Source organism: Hemiscyllium ocellatum, chromosome 3, assembly GCF_020745735.1.
Source record: "Hemiscyllium ocellatum isolate sHemOce1 chromosome 3, sHemOce1.pat.X.cur, whole genome shotgun sequence".
Lineage (NCBI taxonomy): Eukaryota > Metazoa > Chordata > Chondrichthyes > Orectolobiformes > Hemiscylliidae > Hemiscyllium > Hemiscyllium ocellatum.
Genome location: NC_083403.1, coordinates 33,147,022 through 33,170,386, shown reverse-complemented (window position 1 = coordinate 33,170,386; position 23,365 = coordinate 33,147,022). Strand labels below are relative to the sequence as shown.

General features: G+C 44.1%; 1 protein-coding gene across 2 annotated transcripts in view; it reads left to right on the top strand.

Moving 5' to 3' along the window:
• The first annotated feature begins 4,664 nt into the window (after positions 1-4,664).
• Positions 4,665-23,365, top strand: part of crybg1a (crystallin beta-gamma domain containing 1a) — a 226,341-nt gene continuing 207,640 nt past the window's right edge. For both annotated transcript variants that reach the window (XM_060849434.1, XM_060849426.1), the window contains exon 1: positions 4,665-5,283. In XM_060849434.1, the coding sequence (XP_060705417.1) occupies positions 5,003-5,283 (281 nt within the window). In that variant the 5' untranslated portion in view covers positions 4,665-5,002. The remainder of the gene's footprint in view (positions 5,284-23,365) is intronic.

Here is a 23,365-nt window from a genome sequence, read left to right as displayed (position 1 = left end):
ACTACTGCACAGCATTTATGGCATTAAGCCAAGTTCAAGCTACAAGTGGTGAAGATTTGCTTAAAAAATGTAGTGATTTTCATATGCCTGATTTGTATGTAAGGAAGGTTTTGCTATTTACTGAAACATTTGATGTGTTCATCTTTCACAGGTCTCAAATGTACTTGCAATTCCATCTAAACATTTAGAGTCAAAGGAGGATACTGTTTTTGGTCAAATATGAGCATTGAATGGTGCAGAAAACAGTCCAGGTTTAATGGATGGGGACAATCCTCTCTGCTTTTTTTCCTTAGTTCCATCCTTCCAAACTGCAGAGATTAGATTCCCTACAATGTGGAAGCAGGCCCTTCAGCCCAACAGGTCCTCACCGATCCTCCGAAGAGCAACCCTCCTAGACCCAACCCCCAAGTTTTACCCCTGCACCTAACACTATAGCAATTTAGCATGGCCAATTCACCTAACCTGCACATCTTTGGACTGTGGGAGGAAACCGGAGCACCTGGAGGAAGCCCATGCAGACACGGGGAGATTGTGCAAACTCCACACAGATAGTTGACCAAGGTGGGAATTGAATCCGGGTCCCTGGTGCTGTGAGGCAGCAGTGCTAACCACTATGCCACCATGCCACCCCAAAAGAGCTTCCAAAACTCTACCATACTAAATAGCATTGAAATATGGAGAAGTGATTTTATATAATAGAGATTCATAAATGCTATCACCCGCATGTATCAGTGTTGAGATTAGATAATTAGTTAAGATGTCTACTCTTGATTGTTAACTGATGACTAATGCTTGTCTGTGGACATTTGTTGTAGATATCATTTGGGTTTTACCAAAAGTGATTGGAGGGCTGCTGCAGTGAACACTTAAGCCCAGGAGCACAATGTGGGAGGAGCTGCTTCAGATATGAACATTTGCTATTCCCAAAAAAGTGTCAATTAAAGTTTTGAAGACTGAACTGGAGAAGGATTCTGTGTAAAAAAACATTTTAACCATAAGTCAAATGATCCCCCTCCCACTCAACAGCCCATCAATAACCACTGTTTGGACTCATATTTGGATAATGGCCTTTTTGCTAAAGTAAGGATCATGGAATTGAATCCCAATTTTAAAAGTGCAAATGACACAATCATGGTGGATATAATAGATTAACTTACAAGCTGATCACTTTTTAAAATTGTTACAATTAATTGCTGTTTAAAGCTAAACAAATTTGATATTAAAACAAGTCTCGAAAACTAAGAACTGTATGTGTGTAAGCCATACATTTCTGGATTAGCAGGAATGCAAGGAAACACATAGTCACAAATTGGCTGCCACATTTTTACACTTCAACAGCCATTACCACTTGAAAAGTACTTAATTGTCTGCAGGATTCTTTGGGATGTAGAAGCAGTGAAAGGCCTTACAGAAATAGGTTTATTTATATAATGTACAAGGTAATATTTAAGATAATTATTTCCAGCACAAGACAAATTTCTTAGTTTTGGTTTATCACGTACATATTTATTTACAACACAATTCTCATTACTATTTCACGTCACAACATGAGACAGCATAGTTGCTCATTGTTTCCTATAATTAAATCCCATGGATGGTGTATGACTGAACGATGACTTTGAAATTATTTGTCATTTGAAGAAAGCTAACACACTAAGCACTGTGATCAACTCTGTATGTAATTGTTGTCATCAAACTACATTTTCTCTCGGCCGAGGGCAGTATTGCATTTGATTAACTTTGGTTGAATATAACTTACAAAAATTTCACATCTATTATTCTAATCTAGGTGAAAGGGACTTCTATGACATTGCATAGTGCAATACTTAAAAAATATAAATTAACTAATTGCTGAAGAAAGTGCTATTCTGTTCAGTTGAAGATATTGTAAGGCCATAGTGGCCAGGGAGCAAGGTCATTCAACCCATCTGAATACGTGGTTGAGGGATAACCTGATATTTCTAGATAGCAGCGTCCAGTTGTTTCTGAAATGATGGCAGGATTTGCAACTCCACTGTTGCATTTCAGATGTTGATTATTATATGGAGAGATTCCCCTCTCAGTTCGAAAGTTACCTTTTACTACTCAGCTTTGAACATGTATCTCTGAACATATTTCTGAATAAGCTCTGATTTGAGCTGACAGGACAGTAGCTTTGACTGCAATGTATCTTTATTGAATTGCTTGGAAGATGGCTGCCTGCAGCAAACACCTCATGATAGCGGTCACATCATTACAGCCAACTAAGAAGCACATTAGCTCAATTGCAATTCAAACACTCCCCTTTACATCTAATTTCCATGCACAACTATTTAAACTATGAATCACCCAAATTACTCACTAGACAAACAACTGTTCTCTTGCATTGGCAAAGCATGATATTATTCTTGGTTAATCCCCACAATGTCAGTCCTAATGGCATCTGGGCTGTTGGTTTTTCCTCCAATGTCTGTTGGTTTGCATGATATGGTCTCTGGTTCTGCTTAGAAATCTTCTCAGTTGACACTAAAAGGAAAGTTGTGATTGCACTGCAGAAGGTGCAGTGGAGATTGACCAGCCTAGCACTTGGGCTGGAATGAGTTGGTTATAAAGAGAGTTTGGGTAGACTGTACATATTTCTAATTTTGAGCATCAACTTCTCTTCCCTTAACAGCCACATTATCGTAGAAAGAATCCAAGTGGGGCAGACTACCAATGCTTCACTGAAGGCAAACGGACAATGTCACCTAGCAAAGGTGGTGAAAGATCTGCAGAAAAATATATCAGCTTGGCAAACAAATCTATGAACCATCCAACCACAAGGGATGAACTCAGATTTCTCCAGTTTCCTCATTTCCCCTCCCCCCACCTTGTCTCAGTCGATTCCCTTGAACTCAGCACCGCCCTCCTAACCTGCAATCTTCTTCCTGACCTCTCCGCCCCCACCCCACTCCCGCCTATCACCCTCACCTTGACCTCCTTCCACCTATCACATCTCCATCGCCCCTCCCCCAAGTCCCTCCTCCCTACCTTTTATCTTAGCCTGCCTGGCACCCTCTCCTCATTCCTGATGAAGGGCTCTGACCTGAAACGTCGAATTTCCTGTTCCTTGGATGCTGCCTGACCTGCTGTGCTTTAATCAGCAACACATTTTCAGCTCTGATCTCCAGCATCTGCAGACCTCACGTTTTGCACAACCCAAGCTACCAATCTTTTCAAAATCCTTAAGAATCCCTTACTCCGACACTAATTCTATCCTTGATGACATAATCTTTTTGTAGCTCCAATTCACAGGATTCTCTAAGCTGTGCCATAAGACCATAAGACACAGGAGTGGAAATAAGGCCATTTGGCCCATCGAGTCCACTTTGCCATTTAATAATAGCTGATGGGCATTTCAACTTCACTTACCTGCATTCTCTGCGCAGCCTCCCCACCTCCTCAGTACTACCTGTCTATCCACCTAACTTTGTGTCATCTGTAAAATGCACCAGAATGCCCCCAGTTCCTTCATTCAGATCATTAATATAAAAAGTGAACAACTGCGGCACCAAACACCGAACCCTGTGGGACCCCATTTGTCACCGGCTGCCATTCCGAAAAAGAACCTTTTATCCCAACTCTCTGCCTTCTGTCAGATAGCCAATCCTCAATCCATGCCAGTAACTCACCTTGAATACCATGGGCCCTCACCTTGCTCAGCAGCCTCCCGTGAGGCACCTTATCAAAGGCCTTTTAGAAGTCTAGATAGATAACATCCACTGGGTTTCCCTGGTCTAACCTACTTGTTACCTCTTCAAAGAATTCTGACAGGATTGTCATGCGTGACCTCCCCTTACTAAATCCATGCTGACTTGTTTGAATCTGACCCTGCACTTCTAAGAATTTAGAAGTCTCATCCTTAACGATGGATTCTAGAATTTTACCAACAACCGAGGTTAGGCTAATCAGCCTATAAATTTCCATCTTTTGTCTTTATACTTTCTTGAACAACAGGGGTTACAACAGCGATTTTCAAATCAGTGTCACACCTCTGTGACAAGGGAGCAATACTCTCAGAGATTTTCTCTACGATAGACCTGCATGTTCAATGTTTCTTAAATCAGTGGTCAGATGTGTTATATCATTCTGGGTAGGTATAATCAGAGGTATGAGCACTACCACAGCCCTCCACCTAGAAACAATACCCTCTTGGGTCTTCAAATTATTAGTGCAGTGACAATACTACTACACTATCCTTTAGGGTTTCAACACAAACATCAGAGGATAGTTTTGATCTGTCAAACACTGGGTTGCAGGCCCAGCGTACTCCAGTTGCGCCACAGTACCGCGTGTTTCTTGTTCCTTGGTAACCAGAACTTGGCACCCAGTATTCAAGGTGCACCCTGACCAGAACAGGGTGGTAGCTCGCAATGAGTTAATCAAGATTAGTGTATACCTCATTCCGTTCCATCCTCAACTACTTCTGCGCTTCCCCGGATTATTCAAGAGTGAAAGAAATAGCTGTTATCCTGTTGATTTGGAGCCAATGGGAAGAAGTGATAACAGGGGGAAAAAAAATTGGTTATTGTACCCTCTGGACATTTGGTGGCGGTACTTACATGCAAACAGGAGGCTGGGCCAAATGAACCTGTTGGCTGCCGACATGCGAAGACAGCAGTTACCTGTCCTGCACCGGGAAATTGAAAACCGGGCCTAATTGGTGCATTATTTCCACCCCCACCATCTCTCTCTCCACATCAGGTTTCGCAATGCTTGTTTGAACAGCAGTCAGTTGTTTGGGTTGGCAGTCGAGTGGTGGAAGATGAGGTGAGCGGGGGGCTATCTCTCTCTCTTTCTCGTTCCGTTTGTTTGTTTGTTTTTTGCTGCGGCAGACCAAGGGAGCGAGCCAAGTCCGGGATCACCCCAGGGTCGCTCCCACTGCGAGTGAGGCGCTGTTGCAGCTCCTTCCCCCAGGAGCACCCCCACCCCCCAGCGCGGGCACCTCACTGACTGACCCCCCGTCCACCGGAGCCCCCCACCCATGGAGAGCTCGGAGGGGGCGAGCCCGCCGCAGAAAGGGCTCAGGATGAGAATCGGCCGCGTCTTCCAGCGCAGCAAGTCGGCGGGTGACCAGGAGGGGGACCAGGAAACCCCGGGAGCCGGCGGCAGTGGCTGCAGCCAGGAGCCGGGCTGCCCTCCCGTCTCCCAAGTTGGCGGCGGGAGGAGGAGGAGGAGAAGTTGGGGGAGCTGGAGACGGAAGAAAAAGTCCAACGAGCCTTCGGTGCTGTCGACACCTCTGCTCGCCCCGCCGAGAAGCGACATGTAAATATCTTCTTTTACCTCCCTTTGTTGTTTTTTAAAAAAATAATAAAAATGCTGGGGCTATATCTAGATTAAAATGTTAAATATATATTCTTGCCACTTCTAGCCATTTATTGCAGTTTATTTCGGGAGATGTGACCCTCCCCCCTCTTGTCACACACCGAGAAGTTATTTATATGAAAGCTGACCGGTTGACCTGGAATAACCTGGTCACTGTCATCCTGAATAGCTGTCCCCACATTCCCAGCCAGAGAAGCATGTCCTAAAGGTTACAACACGTGGAATGGGACGGGACAGCACAGTGTTGTTGTCATGTATCCCCAGGACTGCACTCTCTGTAACATTGTAAAAGTGTCCAAATGTAAATGTATCGATGCTAATCAGGACCTGCTGCCTGGATAGGGCTGGTCCCGGCTAAAGGAACAGCCCAATTCAAAGTACAAGCAGCGGAACTACCCAGCTTTCCATCCCCTCTCCGCACCCCCCCCCCAACCTGGGGAAATCTAATGACTGAAGAGATGATCACCGCCTCCTCATTCATGTCAGCGCACTGTAATTACTGCACAGCAGACTCGCCAGGTTGCAAGGTTCAGACCGTGAGGTCAGCCTCAGGTTGTGTGGCTGGTGATGATCCATCAACCGGCGCATCGGCTAGGGTAGGCATCACGACTGAAAGGAAAATCGCCAGGTTTCCGAGCCTGTACTCCTACGCCAATCCGTACACCAGAGGGGCCGTTGTTATTCACAAACAACGCTTTTTTCCCTTGGAAACCTCAGTGGATATTGGTTTCCCGGTGATGTATCTCCATCGATTTCCAACGATTTTCCTCCATCCATTTTTCTGAGAGAGGGATTTTCCCTTTTAAACAGATGATTTTGTTATCCGTTGTTTACATTTATTGGATCGAGTTATGTACACAGTCTCCGCCAATGTCCTTCGAGTAATCGAGGTTCCTCTTGTACATGGTTCCTCTAGATCTCACAAACATTTCACACTTGCCCTGCATTCTGAAACTGCGGAAGTATTAGCAGGCCCATAATTTGGAAAGCTGCTGAGAGTCTGACCGCTGTCCGAAACTCCACCTTGTCTGAACTTTCGTAAACCTACTCTGCGGCGCGCAAACCTGTCCAGTTGTACAGTTGGGGACTTATTGGGGCTGTTAGCCATTTGCAGGTGGTAAAGGAGAGAATGCCGTGCTGATGGATGAGCTGGCTAACTACTTATACAGTGGTAATACCAACTCTGTTATTTTGGAGACAACACCTCCTTCCTGTCCCTAAACACTAGTTCCGCTGAAGTTCTCACCACTGAGCTTCTGTGTTGGATCCAAGGGCTGGCTGATATTGCAATAGTTCCCTGTGGTCGGGTACTGTATCCCTCGCTTCTAAATCTGCTGGAGATCCACCCTCACAAACATAAATGTCCCCATCTGTTCTTGCCAACCTGGCTTTTCATTCAAGATCCATTGAATGTATTGTTGTCTTCCAAATCTATGCCATGATTCCTGCAAATCCACATTCAAATCTCTAATCAGTTTTCTAGCCCTGCTAGAGCATTGAAATGGGCAAAATCAAAATCACTGTGCCTATGGTGCACTGTCCCTTCTCATTGTTCTTGGCTCCGCAGCCTACACCATTGGATTTGTAACCGAGAGGCACTGGCTGATGCTTTGAGGAGATGCATTAAAATCCCACCATGGTGGAATTCAAACTCACACATAATGAAATCTAGAATTGAAAGGTGGTCTCAGGACTGTCACTCAGTGTAAAATCCCAGCTGGTTCACCATGTCCTTCAGCAAAGGAAATCTGCTATACTGAGCCAGTCTGGCTTTTGTAACTCCTGACCCACAGCAGTGTGGTTGTTCTCTAACAGGCTTCTAAAAGGGCTTAGCAAGCTAATGTTAATTAGGGATGGGCAGCAACTGTTAATCTTGCAAGTGAAACCCACAAACCAGGAATTAATGAATATCAACCATCCTTCTCCAATGTCTCTTTTCTAATATTCATCCTGAGGGAGGCTCACTAGATTCTACTCTAAGCCATTCAGTCATAGAGTCATAGAGATGTACAGCATGGAAACAGATCCTACGTTCCAACCCGTCCATGCTGACCAGATATCCCAACCCAATCTAGTCCCACCTGCCAGCACCCAGCCCATATCCCTCCAAACCCTTCCTATTCATATACCCATCCAAATGCCTCTTAAATGTTGCAATTGTACCGGCCTCGCAGCTCATTCCATACACGTACCACCCTTTGCGTGAAAAAGGTCTCTTTTATATCTTTCCCCTCTCACCCTAAACCTATGCCCTCTAGTTCTGGACTCCCCCACCCCAGGGAAAAGACTTTGTCTATTTACCCTATCCATGCCCCTCCATAATTTTGTAAGTCTCTATAAGGTCCCCCCTCAGCCTCTGACACTCCAGGGAAAACAGCCCCAACCTGTTCAGCCTCTCCCTGCAGCTCAGATCCTCCAACCCTGGCAGATCCTCCAACCCTGAACCCTTTCAAGTTTCACAACATCTTTCCGATAGGAAGGAGGCCAGAATTGCATGCAATATTCCAACAGTCGCCTAACCAATGTCCTGTACAGCTGCAACATGACTTCCCAACTTCTGTACTCAATACTCTGACCACTAAAGGAAAGGATACCAAACGTCTTCTTCACTATCCTATCTAAATGCGGCTCCACTTTCTAGGAACTATGAACTCGCACTCCAAGGTCTCTTTGTTCAGCAACACTCCCTAGGACGTTACCATTAAGTGTATAAGTCCTGCTAAGATTTGCTTTCCCAAAATGCAGCACTTTGCATTTATCTGAATTAAACTCCATCTGCCGTTTTTCAGCCCATTGGCCCATTTAGTCCAGATCCTGTTGTAATCTGAGGTAACCGTCTTCGCTGTCCACTACCCCTCCAATTTTGGTGCCATCTGCAAACTTACTAACTGTACCTCTTATGCTCGCATCCAAATCATTTATGTAAATTTCAAAAAGTAGAGGGCCCAGCACCGATCCTTGTGGCACTCCACTGGTCACAGGCCTCCAGTCTGTATAACAACCCTCCACCACTACCCTCTGTCTTCTACCTTTGAGCAAGTTCTGTATCCAAAAGGCTGGTTCTCCCTATATTCCATGAGATCTAACCTTGCAAAGCAATCTCCCATGGGGAACCTTGTTGAACGCCTTACTGAAGTCCATATAGATCCCATTTACTGCTCTGCCCTCATCAATCTTCTTTGTTACTTCTTCACAAAACTCAATCAAGTTTGTGAGACATGATTTCTCACGCACAAAGCCATGTTGACTATCCCTAATCAGTCCTTGCCTTTCTAAATACATCCTGTCCCTCAGGATTCCCACCAACAACTTGCCCACCACCGAGGTCAGGCTCACTGGTCTATAGTTCCCTGGATTGTCCTTACCAACCTTCTTAAACAGTGGCACCAGGTTTGCCAACCTCCAGTCTTCCAGAACCTCACCTGTGACTGTCAATGATGCAAATATCTCAGCAAGAGGCCCAGCATTCACTTCTCTAGCTTCCCACAGAGTTCTCAGGGACACCTGATCAAGTCCTGGGGATTTATTCACTTTTAACCGTTTCAAGACATCCAGCACTTCCTCTGTAATCTGGACATTTTGCAAGATATCATCATCTGTTTCCCTAGAGTCTGTATCTTCCATATCCTTTTCCACAGTAAATACTGATGCAAACCATAGGCAGACAATCTGCTGCCTTCTCTTCTTGCCCCTGAACCTTTGAAGGCTGCAAAGATCTCCCCTTCTATTTCTCATCTATGTAATCTTTCAATAACTTCAGTCATACTATCAGTTTCCAGATGTACACTGACATTACCTGTCCACTACCTCTTGTAACTCCTTCACTGGCTCTGTTGTCAGCTGCTTATTTAATATCCAGAGTTGGATGTGCTGCGATTTCCTAAACTCAAGTATTGGGAAGACTGTAGCCATTGTCTTCAGCTGCCATCACAAACCCCCATTCAATGTCATCAACTTCATTTCACTTTTGGCCTCAGATCTTCCCAATATCTTCAGCTGATCTAAAGGTTGCCCAGACTGAAACTCACACTAAATCCTTCTTGTACATCTCCATTGTCCTACCTCAATTCACTGGTCTCCCTGTATGGCAAATTTAAAATCACAGTCCTGCATTCAAATCCTACCAAATCCCTCTGTCTCTGATAGGTCTGCCATCTACCAGTCTTGGAATTCTCAATTCATAGAATCCCAACAATACAGATGGAGGCCATTCAGCCCATTGGGTCTGCACCATACCTCTGAAGAGTATCCCACTCAGAACCCTCTCCCACCCTACCTTGTAATCTTGAATTTCCCATGGCTAATCAACCTAACCTGCACATCCGTGGACATTATGGGTAATTTAGTATGGCAAGTTCACCTAATGTGCATATCTTTCACTGTGGGAGGAAATCAGAGCACCCAGAGGAAACTCGCACAGACACCGGGAGAACAAGCAATCTCCACACAGGAACCAAAGGCTGAAATCAAATCCTGGTGCTGTGAGGCAGCAGTGCTAACCACTGTCCCAGTGTGCCACCCCAGATCTCATTCCCTGAACGGGAATAGAACCCAGGCTACTGCGGTGAGAGCACTGAATCCTAATTACTAGACCACCAGGCAGTGTGATCACTTCTTCCTATCACCTAACAGTTGGTAGCCATGTCTTCAGCGATTACATTCCCAGTAGCTTAAAGTTCCTGTGAAACCTCTGCACTTCTACACTTCCCTCTCCCTCATTAATGCCCGTTAATCCCCAGCTGCTTGAACAGGTTTCTGTGCAACACGCCAGTTGTCTGTTTCTTTGATTCAGCATGCCTTAGGGTGCTGTATTAAGACAAATGCCGTAGATACCTAAGAGGCAACTTTTTCATGCAGAGCATGGTGACCGCATGAAATGAGCTGCCAGAGGAAGTGGTGCAGACTGGTACAATTACAACATTTAAAAGGCATCTGGATGAGTATATGAATAGGGTGGGTTTAGAGGGATATGAACCAAAAGCTGGCAAGTGGGACTTGATTAATTTAGGATATCTGGTTGGTATGGACAAGTTAGACCGAAGGGTCTGTTTCTGTGCTTTACATCTCTATAACTCTATGTTGTTGACAGCCATCATGCCATATCTATCTTGTGTCAACTCTCAATTAGTCACATACTGGGTCTCAAAAGATTTTTTAACTTAGGCTTGAAATTGTGACAGTTGAACACCTGATAAACACGTTTGTTTGCATTTATCAGATTGCTACACTGCACCTAATTTGCATATGAGGTTGCTGTATTTGCAAATCAACTTAACGTGAGCTGTGGAAAAGATAGCCCAACCCTCATATTTACTGTGGAAGGTTGTGTCAACTTAACTGGAGGCTGAAACCTGATGAGGTGCAGACTGTGGCGACAAATTTGTGCTTCAGGCAGTGTGGGAGAATTGCTTTAGTTTAGAGATCTGTGTGCAATAAAACCTTCAGAAACAAAAATGTTGAGAAAAATATGTACTTGGATTAGCCAGACCTTGGTGGTAATGTTGCAGCCCATTCGTCAGAAATTAACGGGTCCAAGTATTACTCTCGTGACTTCAGCATATAACTACACAAACCCTTTAATGCAATCATCAGTGTCACTCGGAAGGGTCATTGGACTCGAACCATTTACTCTGTTTTCTCTCCACAGATGCTGCTGGACCTGCTGAGTTTCTCCAGCAATTTCAAATGCCTGCAGTTACTTGTTTTGCTATAATTGAGCGTGCATTGCTGGAGAAACTGACTTGCAGATCCGATGCTAAACCAACACCTGTCTGTGCCATTAGGTGGACAATAAAGATCTGATGTTCTATTTTGAAAGAGAACAGAGAAGATTTCCTAGGGCTGGATAATTATCAGTGCGCTGCAATTCCTGCCCAACCCCCATGTTCTCGTAGCTTAAAGACTGTGTGAAGAGCCTGTTGCCCCTCCAGATTGCTGTCAGTTGTCGGCCATTTGATAGATAGTTGAAATGAAACAGGACTTGTGTGCTCTTCAGACTTAGGAAGCTTCACCTCAGCAAGCTATTGGTTTGTCAAAGACTGGCAGCTATCTAATCTCCACAGTTGGATCCAATCCTGAAAGTGAGTCTAGCTTCTCATTGGACCCTTGTATGACTGAGAGGTGAAGAGAGAAATTTGGGTGGATTACACCTACAGGAGGACCCTATACTAGTCCTGTTAAAAAATGACCACCCCATGCTTACCACCAGTTCCTTGGCATGGCATGGAATGGCATGGGTCTTTGTCTCCTGCTGCCAGTTAAATCATTGTGGTGGCAGGATGAGGCCCTTAAGTGGGCATCAATTGTTTCAATTGAAGATAATGTGGAAGCAGGCCATTCAGCCCATCAAGTCCACACTGATCATCCAAAGAGCATCCCATCCAGACCCACCCCCTATCTTATCCCTGTAACCCTGCATTTCTTATGACCAATCCACTTAACTTACATATCTTTGGACTATGGAAGGAAACTAGAGGACCTGGAGCAAACCCATGCAGACACTGGGAGAATGTGCAAACTTCATACAATCACCTGAGGGTGGAATCACATCTGGTGCTGTGAGACAGCAGTGCTAACCACTGAAGCACTGTGCCGCCTAATGGCCTGCTGCTTATTCCTCTGCTTCTATAAAATTGAAGTAGTGGCAGGGCTGGGTGACAAGGCAGCAGTGACACTGTCTGCTTAATGTACCCTGTCCTTCATCTTCAAACCTGCTATCAGGAGCATATTAAATATAGCTCAAAGTTTCTTTGCCTGTCTTCATGTATTAACCAATAGATAATGTAGTCAGTTCTTTTAATTATTATCTGTGTAAGCTTGTCGAGTGCAAATAGGCTGCATTATTTACTATATGAGAACATAGAACAGAGAACAATACAGCACAGAACAGGCCCTTCGGCCCATGATGTTGTGCCAAACATTTGTCCTAGCTTAAGCACCTATCCATGTACCTATCCAATTGCCGTTTAAAGATCACCAATGATTCTGACTCTGCCACTCCCACAGGCAGCGCATTCCATGCCCCCACCACTGTCTGGGTAAAGAACCTACCCCTGACATCCTCCCTATACCTTCCACCCTTCACCTTAAATTTATGTCCCCTTGTAACACTCTGTTGTACCCGGGGAAAAAGTCTCTGACTGTCTACTCTATCTATTCCCCTGATCATCTTATAAACCTCTATCAAGTCACCCCCTCATCCTTCGCCGTTCCAATGAGAAAAGGCTAGCACTCACAACCTATCCTCGTACGACCTATTCTCCATTCCAGGCAACATCTTGGTAAATCTCCTCTGCACCCTCTCCAAAGCTTCCACATCTTTACTAAAGTGAGGTGACCAGAACTGCATACAGTACTCCAAATGTGGCCTTACCAAGTTACTGTACAGCTGCAACATCATCTCACGACTCTTGAACTCAATGCCTCTGCTAATGAACGCTAATACACCATAGGCCTTCTTACAAACTCTATCCACCTGAGTGGCAACTTTCAAAGAGCTATGAACATAGACCCCAAGATCCCTCTGCTCCTTCACCTTACTAAGAACCCGACCGTTAGCCCTGTATTCTGCATTCTTATTTGTCCTTCCAAAATGGACAACCTCACACTTGACAGGGTTGAACTCCATCTGACACTCCTCAGCCCAGCTCTGCATCATATCTAAGTCCCTTTGCAGCCAACAACAGCCCTCCTCACTATCCACAACCCCACCAATCTTCGTATCGTCTGCAAATTTACTGACCCATCCTTCGACTTCCTCTTCCAAGTCATTAATAAAAATTACAAACAGCAGAGGACCCAGAATTGAAGCCTGCGCAATTCCACTTGTAACTGGACTCCAGGCTGAATATTTACCATCTACCACCACTCTCTGACTTCGACCGGTTAGCCAGTTCTCTATCCAACTGGCCAAATTTCCCACTATCCCATGCCTCCTGACTTTCCGCATAAGCCTTACTAAAATCCATGTACAATACATCCACTGCTCTACCCTCATCCACATGCTTGGTCACCTCCTCAAAGAATTCAATAAGACTTGTAAGGCAAGACCTACCCCTCAAATCCATGCTGGCTGTCCCTAATCAAGCAGTGTCTTTCCAGATACTCATAAATCCTATCCCTCAGTACCCTTTCCATTATTTTGCCCAACACCGAAGTAAGACTAACTGGCCTGTAATTCCCGGGGTTATCCCTATTCCCTTTTTTGAACAGGGGCACAACATTCGCCACTCTCCAGTCCCCTGGTACCACCCCCATTGACAGTGAAGACGAAAAGATCATTGCCAACGGCTCTGCAATTTCCTCTCTTGCTTCCCACATAATCCTAGGATATATCCCGTCAGGCCCGGGGGACTTGTCTATCCTCAAGTTTTTCAAAATGCCCAACACATCTTCCTTCCAAACAAGTATCTCTTCCAGCTTACCAGTCCGTTTTATACTCTCCTCTTCAACAATACAGTACCTCTCATTTGTAAATACTGAAGAAAAGTACTCATTCAAGATCTCTCCAATCTCTTTCGACTCAATCCACAGTCTCCCACTATTGACCTTGGTCGGACCTATCCTCGTTCCCGTCATTCTCATGTTTCTCACATATGCATAAAAGGCCTTGGGGTTATCCTTGATCCTCCCCGCCAAAGATTTTTCATGCCCTCTCTTAGCTATCCTAATCCCTTTCTTCAGTTCCCTCCTGGCTATCTTGTATCCCTCCAATGCTCTGTCTAAACCTTGTTTCCTCAACCTTAAGTAAGCCTCCTTCTTCCTCTTTACTAGACATTTAACCTCCCTTGTCAACCAAGGTTCCCTCACACGACCATCTCTTTCCTGCCTGACAGGTACGTACATATCAAGGACACATCATATCTGTTCCGTGAAAAAGTTCCACATTTCAACGACATCCTTCCCTGCCAGCCTATGCTTCCAACTTATGCTCCTCAGATCCTGTCTTGCAGCATCATATTTACCCTTCCCCCAATTGTAAAACCTACCCTATTGCACGCACCTATCTCTCTCCATAACCAAGGTGAATGTCACAGAATTGTGGTCACCATCACCAAAATGCTCACCCACTAACAAGCCTATCACTTGTCCCAGTTCATTACCAAGTACCAAATCCAATATGGCCTCCTCTCTGGTTGGACAATGTACATACTAAGTTAGAAAAGCTTCCTGGACACACTGCACAAACACCGTCCCCTCCAATCTACTTGATCTAAAGAGCTTCCAATCAATATTTGGGAAGTTGAAATCGCCCATGACTACTACCCTGTGGTTTCTGCACCTTTCCAAAATCTGTTTCCCAATCTGTTTCTCCACATCTCTGCTGCTATTGGGGGGCCTATAGTAAACACCCAACAAGGTGACTGCTCTTTTCCTATTCTGACTTCATCCCATACTACCTCCAAAGGCAGATCCCCCTCGAACTGCCTTTCTGCAGCCATTATACCATTTCTAATTAGCAACACCACACCTCCTCCTTTTTTTACCACCCTCCCTAATCTTACTGAAACATCTGTAACCAGGAACCTTCAACAACCATTCCTGTCCCTCTTCTATCCACGTTTCCGTGATGGCCACAACATCGTAGTCCCAAGTACCAATCCATGCCTTAAGTTCACCCACCTTATTTCTGATACTCCTTGCATTGAAGTATACACACTTCAACCCATCTCTGTGTCCGTAAGTATTCCCTGTCAGTGCTACCTTCTCCACAGCCTCCCTACATTCTTGGACATCCTGAAAAACAGCTAACCTACTTGCTGGACTACAAATCCAGATCCCATCCCCCTGCCAAATTAGTTTAAACCCCCCCCCCCCGAAGAGTGCTAGCAAACCTACCTCCCAGGATGTTGGTGCCCTTCTGGTTCAGGTGCAACCCGTCCTGCTTGTACAGATCCCACCTTCCCAGAATGCAGTCCAATTGTCCAAATACCTGAAGCCCTCCCTCCTACACCATCCTTGCAGCCACGTGTTTAACTGCACTCTCTCCGTATTTCTTGCCTCACTGTCACATGGCACCGGCAACAACCCAGAGAAGATGACTCTGTCTGTCCTAGCTTTTAGCTTCCAGCGTAACTCCCTGAGTTCCTGAATGACCTCCCCACCCCTTTTCCTACCTATGTCATTGGTGCCAATGTGCACCACAACTCCTGGCTGCACACCCTCCCCCTTAAGGATTCTGAAGACACGGTCCGAGACGTCTTGGACCCTGGCACCCGGGAGGCAACAAACCATCTGAGAGTCTCGCCCATGTCCACAGAACCGCCTGTCTGTCCCTCTAACTATAGAAACAAGACTGGACTTCAAAAACACGTAACTCGTTGTAAATAGTTTTGTGAAGTCCTGAGGCATAAAAGGCGCTAACCTTTATTCCATGGGTCGTCCCACTGGAAACAGCTGATGCTGAATATATTTGCATGTACTGTATATGGTGGACTTATGCATTGTGGAGGGAGTGACTGTTTCCAGTGACGAATAGATCCCAGTCAAGGAGGTTGCATTGATCAGGATAGTGTTCAGTTTCTTGAGTTTCATTGGAAGTGCACACATTCAGCTAAGTGAAAAGTATTCACTCAGGATTTCTACCTTCTTGAGGGTGAACTAATTTTGGGGAGTCAAAGGAAATGCGAGAATTCTTGGCTTTTTACCTTCTCCTGCACCCTTGATGGTTGGGGTGCATGGCCCCTGTGTGGTGTGATTGTTACTTGCCATTTATCAGCTCAGACCTGAATATTGTCCAGGTCTTTTTGCCGGCAGGCACAGACTGCTTTGTTATCTGGGAGGCTGTGAATGAAACTGTATGACTCCAGCTGATGTGATGCTTCAAGTGTGTAAATGTATGAGAGATTGATAGCAAAGCTAAGAGTCCAGAGAATCCAAGGAAATTTGGCATGTTGGACCCACAATTGATTGAATGGCAGGAAGCAGAGGGTGATGGTTAAGGGGTGTTTTCTGACTGGAAGTCTGTGACCAGTGGAATCCCATAGGGGTCAGTGTTAGGGCCCTTGCTGTTTTGGTTTATATAAATGAGTTTGACTCGAATGTAAGAGGGTTGATCAGTAAGGTTGAAGACAATACAAAAATTGGTGGGGAAATAAATAGTGAGGAGGATAGCCTTAGGTTACGTGAGGATAAGCTGATAAGATTGGCTGATCAGTGGCAGACAAAATTCAGAGTTGAAAAATGTGTTGCTGGAAAAGCGCAGCAGGTCAGGAGAATCGATGTTTTGGGCATAAGCCCTTCTTCAGGAATATTGACGTTTCAGGCATAAGCCCTTCTTCAGGAACCTACTGCGAATCCTCTTGCTAGGATGCCTTCCTTGAAGAAGCTCTCTTCCTCCCTTTACAAAACTCCAGCATCTGCAGTCCTCACTTTCTCCCAGACAAAATTCAGTCCAGATAAGTGTGAGATGGACAGGACAAACAAGGCAAGGTAACATATGATTAACAATAGGCCATGGGAAGCATTGAGGATCAGAGGAATTTTGATATACATGTGCACTGGTCCCTTAAGATATCAGGACAGGTGGAAAATGTGGTTAAGAAAGTAGGTAGTATACTTGCATTAATCAAGGCACAGGGTTTAAGAGCAGGGAGGTTATGCTGGAATTTTATAGAGCATTGGTTTGGCCACAATCAAAGGATTTTGTGCAGTTCTGCTTGTGAAATATTCTATACAGACACTTTGACCAATTTATTACTCCAATAACATGTGTTTACCCAGCTGCTCATACTTTATCAGACAAACAAAGGGCTTAGTGTTATTCCTTTTCATTCTGTCTCGACCCCTCAGGTTTGTCACAGGGGTAAGTGAATCGATTGGGTTTGGCGTCCAGTCCCTCTAAGTCCAAGGTGTATCAGAAAAACACACTACACCCCTATGAAATTCCAGGAAATAGGCCTTAACCCTTCTTGTGGCTAACTTTAGAATTTACCCAAACTCTTGACTAACCAAATATCAAGTTCTGCGTTTGTTTGTTTTACTTTTCAAAACACCTGGTTTATGGCCCAAATATGGTCAATTGCCTGAATTCTCATTTGTTTTGTTGGATTTTCATTAAATCGTTATCTTTATTTGGGCTTGTATCAGACTGATATGGATAGTTACAGGGGACCTTTATCTGAGTATGTTGGAGGAGTGCCGGGATCAGGATTATAATCATATTCCCTGTCCTGAACAGAATAACATGCAGTTTTATCCTCAACCGATCCTCAACTAATCTGCTGATTTTTGTACGGTCCCCAAAGCACTCTGGTCAGAGAGCTGAGACTTTAAAGTATCAATTAAGGTATTTAGAATGGTCAGCATCCTGCACTTGTTGCTCAAGTTGTATTTGATGCAGTATTTCAAGCATTGCCTGGAGATCCTTCCATTTACTTTGCAATTCCTGAGTCTGAATTGCTGATCCTGAACCTAGCTTTCTGTCATGTTGGCATTTTTGTTTGCTGTTTCAAAGTAACTTTGATAACCTGAGAGGCAAACTATCTTCTCCTGGTTAGCAATCTCTAGAAATTTAATCTTTCCCTTTAATTCTGTGATTTCTGATTGGGAAACTGCCCTTACCTGACTGACACCTTCTAATGCATCAAGTTTCCATTTTAGCTATGCAATTCTTAACTGTAATGCCTCATTTTCTGACTTGAGCTCGCTTGTCTCAGCATTTCTTTTTGTAATGCATACTTCACGTACCATGTTTCTGCAAAAATATTTAAATGTTCTGATTAAATCTGAAAATTAGTACCTCTATCCTGATCCATCCACTTGAATCCTGGCCTTCGTGTGGGGCAGCTGCTTCTTAATTTAGGCTCAGATGGGATTTCTGAGAACACAGGCTGGTAGGTTCAACTTTGGAGTGACTTAGTCACTTCTTATCGAAACCCATCAAGGGACGCCAATTGTTGTGGGTAAATCACCAGAGGATATTTTTGATTTGGCCACTTATTAAGAAACCTGACAGATAATCAAGTACTGAAATAATGGTTTAAACCTTATGGCATGTAGCAACCAAAATAAGACCCCTCAAGTAAGTAAGTTAAAGCTCCCAATTCAACTTGGTTATTATCCGATTAATGGTGAAATTAAGCTATGATTCCAACCAACAGTGTCTATCTATGAAAGTTTCCAGGGTCCAGTCCTTGCAGGATTGTTTTTCAAAGTTCTGCTGCTGAATTCTTCTCGTTTATTGCACGAAAGCAATGTGTACAACTGAATTTGGTAAGGCATTGTTACCAGGATTTTTGGGAATTTGTTTAGATATATTTGCTCCCTCTGAAATCTAGGCTGGAACTCCTTGTCTGCATTACAGAATGTGTGATACCAATAGAATGGGTGCAGCCAACGTAATCTGAACATTAACCTCTTCAAAATCAATTTCTTATACAGCATCTCTCTCTAAACTGTTTTCCCCATATTAACGATTGTGTAGTCTAATATATACCAATTTTACATTTACTGCTTTCCCATCTGCCCCAGGTGTCTGAATGCAGGAATGCAGGTTGCACACTTTTCTCAGAATGTACTCTCTTCAGACTTGGTGATTGGTAGATCTCTTTCTTGAGGATTCTTGGCCATGGTTCTAAGCTGTGGATTATTCTTTAGTCTCTTAGATTTCCTTTACAGATGGTATTGTTCTTTGTGGATGCTTTTGCAAATACATTATTTTGAATCTGTGAATATTGGTCTGGCTCTCATGGAGTCGGAGTGCACTCAAATGCCTGGATTTATTGATTAGACAGGTCTTCTTCAGTTGCCTCATGTGTTTCTTTGACTGGTAAACTAGACATTTTCAGATTCTGTAACTGAAAGATTGAGGGTCACTCAGCACTATGGCAGCACAGTGGCTCAGTGGCTAGCACTGCTGCCTCACAGCACCAGGGACCCAGGTTCGATTCCAGCCTCCGGCGACTGTCTGTGTGCACATTCTCCGGGTGCTCTGGTTTCCTCCCATAATCCAAAGATGTGCAGGTTAGGTAAATTGGCCATGCTAAAATTGACCAGGGGTGTGGTAGTTAGGGGTAAAGGGGAGGTATAGGGGAATGGGTTTGGGCAGATTACTCTTTGGAGGGGTTGTTGTGGACTTGTAGGGCTGAATGGCCTGTTTCCACACTGTAGGCATTCTATGATTCTATGTGTATCACTGGCATTGACTGTTCTGGTTCAGAAGACAGAGAATTGAACATTTCCATTAGTTCCATGAAGTCTGTAATTCAATGGTGACAACATTAAATAGTTTTTCTCTGTGAATATAGATGATGTCACTTGATCTTTCCTTCATAAATTTGGAAGTACAATGTAGTTTTTAACTGTTTATTGATCAACTAGTTAAGGTGCAGTGGTTTGTTCCTAGATTTGTGTTTGGACAGCTGTTTACTATCATTGTTTTCTGGGAGGTTGTCAATTTCCTCCAACTGGGAGAAAGTGAGGACTGCAGATGCTGGAGATCAGAGTCGAAAGTGTGGAGCTGCAAAATCACAGCAGGTCGGGCAGCATCCGAGGAGCAAGAGAATTGACGTTTCGGCATAAGCCCTTCATCAGGAAATTTCCTCCAACTGTTCTGATAAAGTTGAGATCAAGATTTACATGCAGACTTAAAAAGGAAAGTTGGTTGTTTACAAACAATATATACATTTTTGTGCATTACATTGTGGTCTAACTTGCAGCAGCCTATGCTTCTGACAGCTATTCCACTTGTACTATATAGTCTTATTTCTGTAAACTGTAATTTCCGCTTCTTTAGCTGTGGCAATTGTTTGATCGGACAGTCATACCGTCTCCTGTATCATGTACAAAATAAACAACACGGTCATTGGTGTAGACATGTGTTGTCTCTTTTGGTTCATCTGAATTAGTTCCCTTGGGAAAACCTTAGGTATCTCTTTGAATGCAGGTATCTTTTCTAACGATAGTGAGTGTTCTGCTGTGTAGACTTCATTTATGTGTGAGCCCCAATAGTTACATTGTTCTCAAATTCTTTCTTATTGTTGTACATCTTCTACAAATTAACTATAAATTTACAAATGTAGCATTCCTTACTGATGATTGGACATTGTCTGTGCCTGTGAGCTCCTCTTGTTCCACAGCACAAAGCCTTTATTTTGCATCATATAGTTAGGCTTGTTCTCTTGTAGACTTGTCACATGCCTCTTTAGAGTGGCAATGTGTTATCATGTGAATATATTCTGTTGCCCCCTTTTGCACTGCTGCTCCCAAGTGGTATTTTCCCAGATCATCACGCATGGTACCTTGTGATATTTGCCACCTCATCAGAAATGTGGTACGGGGAGGGGAGGATTGTTTTAAGGTAGTTTACTGCCACAAATCCTCATTTGCTTTGTTCAACACTATCTAGTGGTTAGTTGTGGAGAATATGCCACTTTAGAGTATTTACAGAAGAGGCACTATTCTTTGGTAGCAAGATTTATTGCATGATAGTAATAAATAAAATTACATTTGATCAGGCATAATTATGAGAATCACAGAGACCTGCTCCCTCTGAAAGCTAGAGTAGCACGGCTTGTCTTTATGTGTATGCTATGTGTAGGCATTGATTAATTTAATTGATTGATAGCATTGGCAGTGTTTTCTGTGGAACTCAAGGGATTGGGATGAATCATCATATTTTGTGATGTGCCCAGTTTTATTTGCCAATAATAAGAGCCTGTCCTCCAGCAGGAATTGAGAGCTGACTCATTCCTCTTCAGGGAGGTGGAAACAGAACACACATGCAAGGCACAACTATCTGATCCAGATCACGGGGACGTTTGGCTACACCATGCGGTTAAATTATTGTACAAATAAGTCTAAGGCAGTGTAAATTAATTCTCATCAAACTAAGGTGCTCAGTGTGCTTAACAAGGGACAAGTATCAACAAGTAAAAAGTGAGGTCTGCAGATGCTGGAGATCAGAGCTGAAAATGTGTTGCTGGTTAAAGCGCAGCAGGTCAGGCAGCATCCAAGGAACAGGAAATTCGACGTTTCGGGCAAAAGCCCTTCATCAGCAACACAAGCATCAACAAACCCAGTGACTCAGTGGGTAGCATTGCTGCCTCACAGTGCCAGGGACCCGGGTTTAATTCCAGCCGTGGGCAACTGTCTATGCGGAGTTTGCACATTCTTTATGTCTGCGTGGGTTTCCTCCGGGTGCTCCAGTTTCCTCCCATAGTCCAAAAATGTGCAGGTCAAGTGAATTGACCATGCTAATTTGTCACAGGGGTGTGTAGGTTAGATGCATGAGTGAGGGGAAATGTCGAGCAATTGAATAGGGAAATGGGTCTGGGTGGAATCCTCTTTGGAGGGTTGGTGTGCACTTGTTGGGCCAAATGGCCTGTTTCCACACTGTAGGGATTCTGTGATTCACCAGCTATGATGCCATGCTTTCAAAGCAGGTATCAAGTGTGTGCAGAAGGAATGTTCTCTGCTTCTGCAGCGTTTGCAAGGCTTGCTTTATAGAACAGTGCAACCGTCAGTTGGATGAACATCCAGTTTGTGATGGAAAGTGAAGCCAGAAGTGTGGGTTCAATTTCCACACTGGCTGAGGTCACTGTGAAGATCCCACCTTCTCACCTTGCCCCTCCCCTGAGGTATGGTGACCCTCAAAATTTGGGACTTCATGTTGAGGTTGTACAGGATGTTGGTGAGGCCACTTTCAGGTACTGTGTCCAGTTCTGGTCACCCTGCTGTAGGAAGGATATTAAATTGGAGAGGGTTCAGAAAAGATTTACCAGAATGTAACCAGGATTGGACGGCTTGAGGTATGAGGAGGGGCTGGATAGGATGTGACTTTTTCTCCTGGAATGTAGGAGGTTGAGGGGTGACCATATAAAGGTTTATAAAATCATGAAGGGCATAGACAAGCTGGCTAACATACGTCTTTTCCCTAGGGTAGAGGAGTTCAAAACTAGAGGGCCTATTTCTAAGGTGACGGGGAAAGATTTAAATGGGACCAGAGGGGCAACCTTTTTACACAGGGAGTGGTTCGTATGTGGAATGAACTGCCAGAGGAATTGCTGGATGCAGATACAGTTACAATTTTTAAAAGGTATTTGGACAAGTACATAAATAGAAAAGGTTGAGGGGGATATGAGCCAAATGCAGGCAATTTGGGACTAGTTTAGTTGGGAAACCTGGTTAGCACGGATGAGTTGACCGAAGGCTCTGTTTCTGTGCTGTATGACTCTAGTCATCTCTCTCTAATGAAAGTGTCTCCCAATGGTCACCTGGGACAATGACAACCTTACCTTTATAACCTTCAGAGTAGGTATGGTCAAAGAAAGACCAATACTCTAATTTCTGGGACTTTTAGCTCTAGAAATAATGATTTTCTTCTAAAAAAATTACTCATAATGCTGATGTCACCTTCCATCTCAGTACCAACTGCTCCTTAATTTGGGGATAATGTGTACTCAGAATCATGTGTTTCTGGGTGATCAACCAGAGATTAAAGGCGAAAGTGAGGACTGCAAATGCTGGGGATTAGAATTGAGAGTGTGGTGCTGGCTTCAATTCCTGATGAAGGGTTTTTGCCCAAAATGTTGAATTTCCTGTTCCTTGGATGCTGCATGACCTGCTGTGCTTTTCCAGCACCACACTTTCGTACCAGAGATTCTAATTCACTTTGCTACTATCGACATTGGTGGTATAGGGAATGTGATATTACAGACAAAATTTAGGCAGCTACAATAGAAAATTAATGAGCATGACCTCAGAAGATGTAATCCCCTGAACACTCCCAGTACCATGCACCAGCCCATGCAGAGGTAGGAGGATAAAACACGATGAAAGTGCAACTGGAAAGATTGTGTAAGGTGGGAGAGTTTCAAATTCCTTGGACTGGCTCTGGGGAAATGGCACCTGTATAATTCAGATAGGTTGCAATTGCATAGAACAGAAACTAAATTCCTTGCAAGGTATTTTGCTGGTGCTGTTATTAGAAGGGAGGCCCTAAGCTAGCTCAGCAGGGGCATAGAAACCAGCAGCGAATATTCGAGAGCAATACCAGGGTGCACAAAATAGATGGAGAGACTGA